We start from the raw sequence: 15,222 nt of genomic DNA, 5'->3' as shown, positions 1-15,222 counted from the left end.
CGCGTGATTCGAACCAACGTCCCCAGCCAAAAGAAATTGAGAGGCAACAGCATAGACCACGACACTACGGAAGCCATACGTTACAAAGAAGTGTTCCACTGGACTTATAAAGACAATAGCACCCAGCTGCAGTCTCGCAGACGGGCCGTGCTCCGTGAGGGGACCGTGCTCCGTGAGGGCGGTGATCCGTGAGGGGAGGGACCGGAAGTGCACTTTAATAATACCAATTGGTATTGTGTTTTATATCATTTTAATCGTTGATTAGTCACCTTTACAACGGGGTACAGCTTGTCAGGACCACGCGTCCGTGGAATGAGCAACATTGCTAAACGTAAACTTAACTTTGGTCCATGATTTCTCCACCTTAATATATATATATATATATATATATATATATATATATATATATATATATGTGTGAATTATTATATTTGGGCAACCACACTAATAATAATATATAGTATTAGGGCTGTCAAACTTAAAAATTTATTAGTCATGATCAATGATGTCCAAAATATATGCCATATTTTTCTGTAGACTATATTGTGGGAATAGAAAGATAAATAACAGTAGACCATCTTGCCAATCAGACTATACCAGTAAGACGCCCTGAGGGCGAGAAGTGAGGTCACGTGCACACATCTGCCTGGGTGACGGCAGACTGCTGGGCGAGCGCTGGTGCTTTGGAATGGGGGGGTCAGATCAACATATGGAATTAATTCTGTACTGGCCATGGAGCGTGTCTTGAGTGTACAGGGTTTGATGAGGTCAGATCAACATATGGAATGTCAGAACAGGTCAGCTCCATATATGGAGATCTAAGGGGCAGTGGGGGCAGTGTCTTGAGTGTACAGGGTTTGATGAGGGCCCAGGTAGGGCCGGGCCTTCATTTTTGGGCCTGAGAACTTCACTAATAACTTTGGGGCGGGCCCGTCTAGAGTTTGAATTGACAGGTATCAGTCAAAAGGGAAACATCGAAGAGGAAGGACGGGTGGGGAAGGATCAACATATGGAATGTCAGAACAGGTCAGCTCCATATATGGAGATCTAAGGGTTTGAGGTCAGATGTAGAGTTGCTGGCTGGCTCAGCTCCATATATGGAGATCTAGGTGATGATCCAGTCTTTTCCATGTATGGCTATCCAGGGTTTGATGAGGTCAGTGTCGTGATCTTATATCATATATGGAGACGGACATATATGGTGGCGTGACGTGTCACGAGGCGTGATGTCATGAGGCGTGACCATATATGGAGGCGTGACATGACACACTTACTGACTGACGGGAAATGCAGGTTTTCATAGTAAACAGTGGCCTACAGTCGCAACAACACATTCTTATATCAGTATCATGGTCAGCATCATGCATCAGTTTCCAAATGAGTGCTTTTAGCAGGTGTGATAAGCCCTACTGTATAGTCTCCATTCCGACATGCTGCCACTCCGACATTGACTTCTAATTGTCGGAATGGTGGTATGCTCCATATTTGTAAACATCCCACCATTCCGACAGGGACCCGCGGCAGAAAAGGTCCCACCATTCCGACAGATCACTTTCACAACTTTTTTTATTTTTTATTTTTTTTATTTATTATTATTTATATTAATATAAACATTATTATTTATATTTATTTATTATTATTATTATTATTTATTTTTTTATTATTATTATTTATATTAATATAAATATTATTATTTATATTTATTTATTATTTTATTTATTTATTATTATTATCTTTTTTATTTTTATTTTATTTATGGTTTATTGATTATAGTACACATGGTTTACAACTATTTATTTATTATTATTTATATTAATATAATTATTATTATTATTATTTATTTATTATTTATTATTATTATTTATTTATTATTTTTATTTATTTATGGTTATAGTACAAATGGTTTACAACTATTTATTTATTATTATTTATTTATTTATGTATTTATTATCTATATTAATATAAATATTATTATTTATATTTATTTATTATTTTATTTATTTATTTATTTATTTATTTATTTATTTATTTATTTATTTATTTATTTATTTATTTATATATTTATATATTTATATATTTATTTATTTATTTATTTATTTATTTATTTATTTATATTTATATTAATATTATTATTTATATATATATATATATATTTTTTTTTTAATGGTTATATCCTGCTTGAATATTATCGAATGTAATAGCATGAATTACTCAATTGAATTATTAATTTAACTCTGAATTATATTTGATTATTTCTGAAGATGATAGGCCTATACAGTATGTCCCAGAAAGAAAGTCACATGCCAGCAGAAAGAAAGTCACATGCCAGCAGAAATATGCTGTGTCATGTCAGTGTCATGGTCAGTATCATGTCAGTGTCATGGTCAGTGTCATGTCAGTATCATGGTCAGTATCATGTCAGTGTCATGGTCAGTATCATGTCAGTGTCATGGTCAGTATCATGTCAGTGTCATGGTCAGTGTCATGTCAGTATCATGGTCAGTATCATGTCAGTGTCATGTCAGTGTCATGGTCAGTATCATGTCAGTGTCATGTCAGTGTCATGGTCAGTATCATGTCAGTGTCATGGTCAGTGTCATTTCAGTATCATGGTCAATATCATGGTCAATATCATGTCAGTGTCATGGTCAGTATCATGGTCAGTATCATGTCAGTGTCATGTCAGTATCATGGTCAGTATCATGTCAGTGTCATGGTCAGTGTCATGTCAGTGTCATGGTCAGTATCATGTCAGTGTCATGTCAGTGTCATGGTCAGTATCATGTCAGTGTCATGTCAGTGTCATGGTCAGTATCATGTCAGTGTCATGGTCAGTGTCATGTCAGTATCACGGTCAGTATCATGTCAGTGTCATGGTCAGTGTCATGTCAGTGTCATGTCAGTATCATGGTCAATATCATGTCAGTGTCATGTCAGTGTCATGGTCAGTATCATGTCAGTGTCATGGTCAGTATCATGGTCAGTATCATGTCAGTGTCATGTCAGTATCATGGTCAGTATCATGTCAGTATCATGGTCAGTATCATGTCAGTGTCATGGTCAGTATCATGTCAGTGTCATGGTCAGTGTCATGTCAATATCATGGTCAATATGACTAAAATGTAATAAAAACTCATAATGTAATAATCAGCTCATATATTATAAAGACATTATTGCATTATGAAGTTTTATTCAGGGGGGCAGTCAGCCAGATATTTCGTGAAGCCTCATTTGAAATCGGTAGTTCATATAATGGCCTGTTGTGGCGCTGGACCGGACCCAAAAATCCCCATAGCTCCATAGAGGCCCATGTATTTTGGCCCAACTTCACCTAGACTGTATTACCTTAATAAACATGGTCATGAATACTTTCTTCTTCCAGTCACTAGTTTAAAGTCTCATTTCTAATGTCATAATATTCTTTTTGGAAAATTATGGTCCCATTAATTAAAAAAATGACCATAAAGAAAAAAAAACATCGCGTATGTTCTGAGGGGCGTGGCTACCATTACAGTCTATGATCGGGATTCCCCTCCCACTCGAGTCAAAATAAAAACCAACGGAGAAGAAGGGGGGAAGTCCCGCCTCGTTGTCTGGGCAGCCAATGACCAGCTGGTATACAAAACGGAGCCAGCCAATGGCCAGCTGGTACCAAAGATGGCGACTTACATCAGGAATTAGCATATTATTACAGGCTTCATTTTACGTTCATGTTAGACCCGGGGAACGCTTTGTCCATATTTTTTACAGTCTATGGTTTTATTACAGTATGAGTCGCCTATGTGGAGGTTCTTAATGTAACACATTATTACATTATAGAAAAATCTATTAAGTTATGTGCTCGTCTTTTAATTACATTATGAGCTGATTATTACATTATGAGGTCAGATGTAGAGTTGCTGGCCGCCTCAGCTCCATATATGGAGATCTAGGTGATGATCCAGTCTTTTCCATGTATGGCTATCCAGGGTTTGATGAGGTCAGTGTCGGGATCTTATATCATATATGGAAACGGCCATATATGGTGGTGTGACGTGTCACGAGGCGTGACCATATATGGAGGCATGACACGAGGCGTGACATGACACACTTACTGACTGACTGACGGGAAATGCAGGTTTTCATAGTAAATTAAATTCATATGGTCCTGTGTCTGTGGTCTATGGTCTGGACATGGTGTGTGTGGGACAGGGGTACGGGGTTATAGCAACTTATTACATTACTTAAATACCTTGATATCATTATGTCATATTCGACCATATAGGCCTAGCCTATTATTGCATATCATTTTATTATTGTTAGATTTGCATTTCTTCAAATATGCACACTTATACCACCAACTAATAAGCTTTCAATTAAACTATTACCTACAACAAACTACATCAAACTTTTCCAAACCGAGCACGTAATTATGATTAAGCACAGCTGGTACTATATACACCCGGCATTTAAGCGCGCACCAGCAAGTGCGTGTCGTGCACGCGCATTATGTTGCGCGTGCGTGCGTGCATGTGCGCTTGTGCACGTGCAAGCCGGAAAAAAAAGCACTTCCGGTCCCTCCCCTCACGGATCACCGCCCTCACGGAGCACGGTCCCCTCACGGAGCACGGCCCGTCTGCGAGACTGCAGCTGGGTGCTATTGTCTTTATAAGTCCAGTGGAACACTTCTTTGTAACGTATGGCTTCCGTAGTGTCGCGGTCTATGCTCTGTCACCTCTCAATTTTTTTGGCTGGGGACGTTGGTTCGAATCACGCGCGCGGCAGACAGAAATTATTATATTAAAAAAAATAGCCGTATGGAATGAATACATTATTTGATAGGCAGGCAGGCAGGCAGGCAGGCAGGCTGTCTGTCTGTCTGTCTGTCTGTCTGTCTGTCTGTCTAAAATATAATAATTTTTGTCTGCCGCGAGCGGGATTCGAACCAACGTCCCCAGCCAAAAAAAATTGAGAGGCGACAGAATAGACCGCGACACTACGGCAGCCATACGTTACAAAGAAGTGTTCCACTGGACTTATAAAGATAAGTCCAACGAGAGCAGAAAAAAAAGAATATGAAGACAGACCTAATCACCGACCGGCCGACCTAAAAACTGACCGACCGACGCACATACTGACCGGCCGACCTAAAAACTGAGCGACCGACACACATAGTGACCGACCGACCTGAAAACTGAGCGACCGACACACATAGTGACCGACCGACCTGAAAACTGAGCGACCGACACACATAGTGACCGACCGACCTGAAAACTGAGCGACCGACACACATAGCGACCGACCGACCTGAAAACTGAGCGACCGACACACATAGCGACCGACCGACCTATAAAAGACCGGGCGACCGTGCGTAACGACCGATAGTCGGTCGCAAGAATTGGATTCAGCCCTTGCTGGACCAATGGGCGATGGGTCAGATTAATTCAATTGGCCAAAGGAATGTGTTAATTATGTAGGGAAAAAAACATTCTTGTCAATCTGGATTATACAGGGCAATTCATTTAGACCACTACTGCTCATTAACCTCAGCTATTTACACAGCATATACCTAGAATAACGTTTGCAATGCAAAGTCAACAGTGCATGTCATGCCTCTGACTAGTGTTGCAGTACTCAGGACCGGTCTTGGTCTCGAGTCCACATTTTCATTTACTCGGTCTTGACTCTGTCTCGGACTCTTCCCCCACCGAGTCCACTCAAGTCACGAGTCACTGCATTGAAATAATTGTATAAATATGTATAATAGTTTACCTAATTTTGAGCTTTTCCAAAGTCGGTAAAATAGAATTGCAGTGTTTCAGATCAAGATTGTTTTCTGTATACCTATAAGAAAGAAAATAAATCTGGTGTCGGTCTCAATACGGTCTTGGTCTAGACTCGGACACATCCTATGTTTGAATGACATGAGATTCATAAAACCTGATCCTAGTTATGCAAAACGATTATGTCAAAATTCAGCTGCGGACCAGCCTGCTGCTGATCATTCTATGTATTCCAAAACACCTGACCAAAAAGGGTCTGGATTCTGTGTTCTAGAGCCGAAACCCTAGCTATTCTGTGTACCATTTACTGGCAGTGGAGCAGAGAACATCTTGGGAGCACATGCCCTTCGAGTTCCTCTCAAGTCGAACCCTAACCTTGTCAAACCAGATGAACTCATCATGAAGAGGGAGCCAAGATGGAAGAAATCAGGCTGTAGGACTAGAAGGCATACATTTCAAGTACCAAACAACTTGTGTTACACATACTATACTGTATATAATATGGCTTTGTCCTGTTGAGTCAATGACTTAAGAGACAGCCTGTTGTGGAAAGAATGTGGGGAAGACTTGATCAATTGTTGTGAGCTTATGTGTTCACTGGATGTTATTGTGACTGTAGGCTGCAGTTTACTATGAAAACCTGCAAAACCTGTCAGTCAGCCTGTCCGTGCGTCACGCCTCGTGACCCACTCCATATATGGCCAATACAGAATTAATTCCACATTCATCTGACCTCATCAAACCCTGTACACTAAAGACACTGCCCCCGCTGCCACCCTTAGAGATCTCCATATATTGATCTGACCTCATCAAACCGTGTACACTCATCCTTTTGGGGGCGAGGTCGCTTCTTCTTCTCCCCTCAGGGCGTCTTACTGGTAAGGATACATTTGCGCGACTGTAAAGACGAAACCGAAGTGCGGAGGAGGCTTCACTTCCGCTTTATTGCTTACTCATGATCAGAGCTTCCATTCCCTGTATGACAGGAGCATTTGAAATTGCAAGAGGCAACAGTCTGGCAACGCGAGACTAATCAACTGTTGTGAGCTTAATGTGTTCGCCAAACGTTGATCCCGTAGACCAATAAGACGCCAGGGTTCAAGTGGAAAATAATCACCAAGCAATCATCCCTACAGGCTATGGAGCAGAACTAGCCAATTCAGGCAACAATCTGTCCATCTTATGGCATCTATATTACTATCGGTAACTAGCAATTACAATACTCCTCTCTCTCTGGCTTATGACATATGGGACAGTTAGTTCCTCCCTTTTGTTTACCCTATACACAAATGACTGTCAGCTCACAGCCCAATCAGTGTGTAGTCAAGTTTTACTGACGACAATGTTATCCTTAGTCTACTCACAAGTGAAGGCAACACCAGTAGCCATATACAACTGGAGTGGACAGGTTTGTAAACCTGGTGTGATGAACATCACTTACAAGTTAATGTAAGGAAAACCGAGGAGATTGCAGTGGATCCCAGGTCTATAGGTGACCACACAACGATCACCATACATGTCATGATATCAAACAGGTCACTTCAGTGGCGACAATATCGACGGGGCAACCAGTGCAATGCACCGAGGCCCAGCGCCCCAAAGGGGCCCATGAAGGGGGAAGAAGAAGAGGAAAAAAAAGTCGGACCTTTCCATGTTGCATAACAGTGACATCACTGTCCACTCCTTCTTGGTATCTTTACCACCTTGACCTCAACGTGTGTGTGTCTGTGTTCATGCAGCGCTGCCTGTCAGCAGCACAACAAGCTCAGCTCAGCTGTAGCCTATTCTGTCACGTTCCGTCGCGCTAATGAAACACTAGATGGGATTATGTCATGTCAGCACTATCAGAAGATGTAACCCAAGTAATCTGTCACTCTGCAAGTTTAACTAAAGTTTTTTTTACATCCAAAGTCATCTCTGATAGGCTGCAGTCCTACAGATGTCCTCCTCTGTATCCTACAGATACACAGATACAGATTGATTGAAAGTGAAACATGCAATTTGATTGAATATTTTACTATCAGATCGCTTAGGTACAGTTCAAAGACGCATTTGGTGCAATGAAGCGCATATGAGCTGGCACTCCCATGTGACAAGTATGTGTGCAAAAGTACACCAGCGCCTTCATTTTCTCCGTAGGCTCAGACTTTTTGGTGTAGGTAGAAACATAATGCTGATCTTCTATAGGGCTAGTATAGAGTCAATTCTAATGTATGGTATCACCAGTTGGTTTGGAACCTAACTGTAAAATTAAAATCTGAGATACTTAGATTAGCCAAAAATGGCAGGAAAGATCATGGGTATGTCTACACCTCTGATCACCCGGATGGTCATCTTTGAGCAGGCCACCAGACAGGTTTAGAAAATTGTGTCTGACCCCTCCCATGTACTATATATCGGCTAATGCCATCAGGTAGGAGGTACGTCCATGCATGCAAGTATAATAGGTACAAGCATTCCTTTGTCCCTCTGTCAATCACACTCCTTAACAGAGTCCTTGCAGAGGGCAGACAGGGTAGTGGTCGAAGGGTTTGAGGTGGTGTTCTTCCCCTCTTTTGCACTAGATATGGTGGTGTGTGGTATTTTAATGTTGTACGAGTCCTTGATTAATGATTATGCCCTAACATGCACAAACACCCATATATGGAGATCACCGTTGTAAGGCTACAGTTTGTGAAGTCATACCAGAGCGCGATCAGGCAGAGGCGGGGAAAGGAGAGAGGGGGAGGGAGATTGTGTGCGTGACATCAGACCAGAGCTCGAGGAGACAGACAGAGAAAGAGAGAGAGAGAATCATCATCATCACCTTTAGTCGTCTATATATTATGACGTTTCAGTCTTCAGCATGAACATACCTGCTAGGCTGCTACTGGGTGAATCACTGTGTGGGTGCCACTGCCAACTGACAAGAAGATGAGTATATTTCCAGTCAAATAGCCGCCCACTACCTAATAACAGCCCAGGGTCTGAAACCATTTTGCGTAATAAACGCCTCGTCCAAATAACCGCCCTCATCCGTATAAACGACCATGATCTACAAGCTCCAAGTGTCGCATCCACTGCGAAAACAAATAATATAATATGACATGAGAAAATATATGAGTATATGACAGCCTTTTCACATGTTTATAGGCTACTATACTACACAGGTGCAGCTACCACATAACGAATTACATCATGCCAGTCTGTTTGCCGAATCTGGGTCAGATCAATTAACTGCAGAGCGGAGCTGCTCTCAGCCTCTCACTCGGCTGTCTGGGCAGCACACTGACCGACTGCCGAGCTCTCCTTAAAGTTTAAACAATAACCATAATATGACATTATGATCAGGTGGTTGGATTAATTATTCAAACCGACCGGCAATGACTACAACTCAAGGTAACTATACGAGTGATCATCCAGTGGGTTTCAATACTGGATGTGATTTCTCTGTGGCGACGCTTTTCCATCAAAGTCACACAAACTTTGCCCTTTTTTCATACCTTATAATTTTGTAAAGTAAAAGGAACAGCAACCACACACGCACACACACACGCACACACACACACACACACACACACACACACACAGTCTGTGTGTTCTATTGCTGAAAATAAGCACTTGTGCTCAGCTACCCTACCCTGGGTAAACAAAAATAATAATAATTAAACAACAATTAGGAAGAAAGCCCAAATAAGCAACGTACACTTTAGAAACAAGCCCTAAAAGAACTGCAACCATACCAATATTTACGAGCAACTTCACAGAAAAGTAAAGCCCAACGTCGCTTGGACATGGCGACAACACTGACTTGGAAGACTCAAGCGTACTGCTTCTAACTACCTGGTTTGGCGTCCGCGCAGCAGGCTTGTCCTGGTGATTGGCCAGGATGAGGAAGGGCAGCGTGCACAGCTGCGGGTGCTGCAGGGCCGAGTGGAGCTCGTTGCGCGCGGCCTCAAGGTCTTCATCTGAAGACGCGCTGTCCAGGACGAAGACCACACCCTGCGACCCCTGGTAGTAACGGCTCCAGTACTTCTTGATGTTGTCGGCTCCTGCAGCAAGACGAGGCAAGTGGAGGTAAAAAAAAGATAACACTTCTCTCTCTGTTAATAGTGTCTAGACCAGTGGTTCCCAAACTTTTTTACATCAAGAACCACCACATTGACACCAATTAGCCGGCGGACCCCCATGTGAAAAGATGCCAGGGACCCCCATAAGAGAAGATTCTTACGGCTCTAGCAGTGATTCTCAGCCGTTTTAATTTCAAGGATCCCTATAGTTTGACATGAATTAGGCTACGGACCATTTAATGGCAATTCTATCTCTGGGACCCCCAATTGATATTGTAAAATCAACATTAATTTAACTCTGAGAGTGTACACATGTGTTTGTACACTCTCATATAGTCCCCCAAGGACCCCTGGGGGTCCCCAGACCCCACTTTGGGAACCACTGGACTAGACTAAGGTATTTCCACTTCATCCACCATGAATGAACTGGTATTCATTACATCGTAAATCACAATCACAATCCTCAATTTAATTGTACCCGAAAATAACTCAGGGTTTTACTTTTATTGTATAATAGTTGCTTCTCAATTATTTTTTATTATTGTGTTCGCCTCCTGCGTTCGCGTGTTTTACTTATTATAATAATTACTACAGTATACGCTCTAGGTGAGCCACAGGGTCACCCCTCCAAGTGGAAATTCTGGATTGAAAAACAATTGTGGCACATAAGTATCATATGATCATTCGCAATTCAACCAATTCACAAGGTATATAAACAAAACAACAGAGTTTCCCTTTGTTTTCAGTCAAACCAAAAAACCACTGGATTTTTACAGTGTGAAGCTTCAACTGCCACTTTGCACGCCAAACATCTCAGCAGCTCCCCAAGCCACCGTTACAACACAAAAGACCTTGTATATCTTCAAAGTAGGAACAGTAACCCTTTGAATTATTCAAGCACAGTCCGGGATTATTTTCAATTCCCCACAGTGAATGTGGGATACAAATACCGTCCCCTCCCCCCCGTTCGATTTATAGTGAACAACATATGGTTCCTTTTTCTGTGAGGTAATTTGGGGCAAGCACATCCGCTCACCAAGGTTCAGTGAGCCACAACTTTATTTGTTAGTGTAAGTAATTTGAGGAAGAGACCTACATGCTCACAAAGTGAGTCATTCCTGTCCCTCTTGACACCCCCACCCCCCCATCAATGCCGTTTCGCTTTCACTGGCAAGGCCTGGGGGATGGAAGAGAGGCTCTTTATGAAAGACAACTAAAAAGCAGACTGGGATAAAATAAAATACAAATAAATACAAATAAAATGTCATTCCAATTATGAAACATCTCTGAGAACTGTCATGAGAAGTCACGTTCTCCAGCTTAGTCCTCTGGTTCCGTCACTAAACTGAATAAAATGAAACCAGATGTCTGAGAGATGCACCTCTGGTTCAACAAACGTCCCTTTAAGAGGCATGGCCATAGTCCTCATCACTACTGGAATTTATTGTCAGAAGTTTCCTTCAGGATCAATAAAGTATCTATCCATCTCGTGACGAGCCCTCGTGTTTATTCCAGTTGTGAGTAATATGTTTGTTTTGACAATGCCACTACTACGCTACATAGCGCGCGCACGAACGCCTTACATTTTGTAATTATTATTGTGAAATTGTCTTGCTAATTACCGCTACAATATCACTTGGTGAGTGATATTGTCCAGCCCCCCTGCTGTCAGCTCAGCAGAGTGCACCTGCAGTTCACTTGCTCTCTCTAATGTGAGACATGTAGACAGTATTGCAGCGGCAAAACGCTGTGTTACTTAATTCATCGATTCAAATGTGGTCAAATGTATTTATAAGCACCGGTAACAGCCAAATGCAGAGCAAAAAAGAAAAAGAAAAAACAGGTTACTAAGAAAATAAATCAAACTGAATATTTGAGGGAGAGTCATAGGGAGTAGCTGACGACAGGAGAAGGGAGAGAAAGTTTGACAGACAAGCAGCAAGTGCATTGTGAAAATAATAATACTCATAGCAGATATTTCATCCTCATGCAATTTATTTTTATTTTTATATATGGCTCTCCATTTACTGATTTACCCATGATATGGATTATGGAATAGGCCCAGATGTGTTTCTCTATTACGTGGGTCATTCTTGATATTGGGCCAGTGATTACAATGGTGTGGCCAGTAATCTTGATTTGCCACTGCAATGGCAAATTTCCCTTAACACAATGAGCTCGGGGTGCCGGGCAGATATGGCAGCTTTTACTCTGAAAGCGTCATTACCTAACGATGTCACAAGTCTTTCTAGAAGTGTTAATATTCCAAACGAGAGGCTTGTTGAAGTCAGGAATGAAGACAGAAGTATGACCATCTGGTTGAAACCATGGAGAGCTCCCAAGATTAGGAGATACGAGGCATTCTTTCTGCACCGTAAACAAGGAAGTGAACGGCAGTGCGCATGCGCGAAACAGCAAGGAGTATGGTGCAGAAGGAGAGGCCAACTATACACACTAAAAACTAAACACAAATCTTACTTGAATTGTATTGACTTTTCCACAAAATGCCCCTTAAACTCCAACCTCAGATGTTTATCCCTTAAATCTTGTGCATAATATGTTCTAAACTTCTTCATACTCCGCTGGACTAAACACAACCAGAGACATCTTTCCTCTGCTAGTCCCCGAATGGACTGGAATTCTAAGGACATGCCAGAGTCTGGATTTGGAAAACTTCCGTGTGTAGAAGAGACCTCTCTTGAACTGCTAAGCGGTTAACCACAGCATTTACCCATTATTGTATTTTATTGAGTTCGGAATAGATTCCATATCAAAGGCAAATGTGTTACAAATATAACTGCCGTGACAGTGAAGCAACACTATCCCTGCTACATACTCTTACTTCAGCAGTGTACTTGTTTAAGTTGTTTTTCACCCAGTGTCAAATATCTAATTTAATCCTGGGTGCTACACTTCCTCTACCAACCTGGGGGGGGGGGGGGGGGGGGCAGCAGACTGACTTCATGCCTGAGGAGTCCAAGCTGCTTCTTTTCACCTGACAGGGGAGAGTTTCCCCGGACCTAGGGCGTGGAAGGAACACGTTATTCCGAACAGTTCATTTCCCCTCCATCAGGCGCCCCGGCTGGCCAGGGGGAGGTAGTTTAGAGACCAGGATTACTGCATGTTTTTTGTGAGGGTACCTACCCTAGGAGACACAGGGAGAACATGCAAACTCCACACAGAAAGGCCCTTTCGTCAACTCCGCCTCGGGTATGGGCACTGGTGACACGGAGGAGAGAACACGCCTGTGCGCCCACAAGCGTCCCCAGCAGGAATCGAAACCAGGACCTTCAAGCTGTGAGGCCGTGCCCCCTGTGTAAATAATTCTGATACTAAATTTAACATGCATGGTATCTACTAGGGAATAGGGATGCACAGGTTAACTGACCACATGACCACAGCGTTTTCCCCTCTCTGCCCTCAGCTTCCGGTCTCTTCACTATCCTATCTACAAAAACTAAATGTATCTTTCCCCTGCTGTTCACCTATTTCTGAACTACCACTTTGCCTACTTCATGCTTGTATGAATGTTTTTTTCTATGTGAAAATGTGGCCCAATTTCTTTCCAAAGTCAAGCTCATGATGTACTTGTAGATAGATATCGTATATTGTATTGATATTTCATACTGTAGTAACCATGTGTCTGGTACTTCTTTCCTAGTCCCAGAATAATGGTGCTACCTGCTGAGCATGCATGTTATCTCCTTTTTTTCTGTATCTGCCCTGTGTTTCTTGGGATCAATAAAAGGTCGGTCAGTCAGTCAGTCAGTATACAATGTACAGAATCTTGACACAAATTATCACCCAAACACCAAAAAATGTAACGCTTACTCATTTAACGTAAGCGTTTTTATTTTATTTTATTCCTTGTACTACATGTACTACAAAGGGTACTGTATGTCTATACTGTATGAGAAAAACTACTGAATGTCAGTTTTTTCCAGTATTGTCCTCTTCCGTGGCAACTGTGGTTGCTTTATTTGCCTTCATGTTTTTCGTCGTTTCTCAAAAAAAGGTAATTGCCAAGCAGCGATGAAGTGTGAGGCTGCCAAGTGTCTAAACATCACACAATGCTTCCATGACATTTACCCCTCTCCTTTCCTTCCTTCCTCTCCCTCTCTCCCCCCCCCCCCCCCCCCCCACTCACAGTCCTCACACCTCCCATTGGAGTGGAAAGTTATCAGACAAAGTGGCACTTGAGAGATTGCCTGGGAAGTTTCTCTCATCTTTGCCTGGAAATCAGACGGAATGTCAGTCATGTTCTAGTGGATCTCACTGGCAGCGTCTGCCACCTATTGGCCTATAAGAGGAGGATTTCCAAACGTCTTCTCTACTGCATACTGCTACTTATTGTTAATTAACCACTTAAGCCCCATTTAAAAAAATATATGCTTTGTTTTTGTTAGACAATTTCATAAATGTTTTGCCAATATGAAAAAAGAGGATATCAGGTTGAAAGTGGTTCAATCAATCATGCACATCAGACTAGAGCCAACTAGTGATTAATTTAATTCATCCATTTCCTCTTACTTCAAAGTTTCGTCCTTGCTTTCGCCATGACATATGTTTTAACCTTGTGCACTCAAACGACCTATACAGTACATAATGTACAGTACAGTGAAAGAGGATGATACTCATTCATCCTCTCTTCCACTGATTCATTCATGGTTTGTACTCTGTGATTGGCTAATCCAGAGGTTCATTCATGGATTGTACTATGTGATTGGCTAATCCAGAGGTTCATTCATGGATTGTACTCTGTGATTGGCTAATCCAGAGGTTCCCAAACGTATTTGGTGTGTCTCCCGGGACCCAAACTTGCAAAATTACATTATCAATTAATCGCCTATTAAGCACTTTTTCATGAATTGTGAAAATAGCCAATCTACAAACTCACAATGGCTGCACTGCAGGATGTGGAGATTTGGAGTTCTGCTATTAGATAAAATTGGAACTGGCACACTATACTAAAACTCATAAGTAGCTACTGATTGGCTGACACTGGCTGAACATTTGTAAAAAATAAAATAAAATAATATAGCTGCAAGCAGCGATAACAGGCACTTTGAACAGCCATAACTCATGCCTCGTCTGTCTGTATATCTGTATGTGTATGTTTGGGGTACGAACAGCTGCAATTCCACTGGGTGACCTAAATGGCACTGTTGAGCAGCCTAAAAGGGTCATTCACACTGAGCACTATATATAACTATAACTGCAGCCAGCCAGCAGTGTTGTTGAGCAGCCTGCACCGCTCAGTTCACACAGGTGTGATTTTTCTTATTGCTTGGCCCCGTCTTATCGCTGCTTGAAGCTATATATATATATATATATATTTTTTTGTTTTTTGTTTTACTGGATATTTAGTCGACCCATGAGCCCTATGGGCCCTATGTTTGTGAAACACTGGG

At 41.8% G+C, this 15,222-nt stretch overlaps 1 protein-coding gene across 1 annotated transcript in view; it reads right to left on the bottom strand.

Annotated features, from left to right (window-relative positions):
* The window catches only part of LOC310872451 (ADP-ribosylation factor-like protein 15), a 175,650-nt gene that overhangs the window by 73,600 nt on the left and 86,828 nt on the right, over window positions 1–15,222 (bottom strand). The window contains exon 4 of the mRNA XM_083784346.1: window positions 9,585–9,793. Within this exon, the coding sequence (XP_083640472.1) occupies window positions 9,585–9,793 (209 nt within the window). The remainder of the gene's footprint in view (window positions 1–9,584; window positions 9,794–15,222) is intronic.

This window comes from Protomyctophum parallelum (assembly GCF_964188405.1).
Source record: "Protomyctophum parallelum genome assembly, chromosome: 15".
NCBI lineage: Eukaryota > Metazoa > Chordata > Actinopteri > Myctophiformes > Myctophidae > Protomyctophum > Protomyctophum parallelum.
This window is presented reverse-complemented; position numbering and strand designations above follow the sequence as displayed.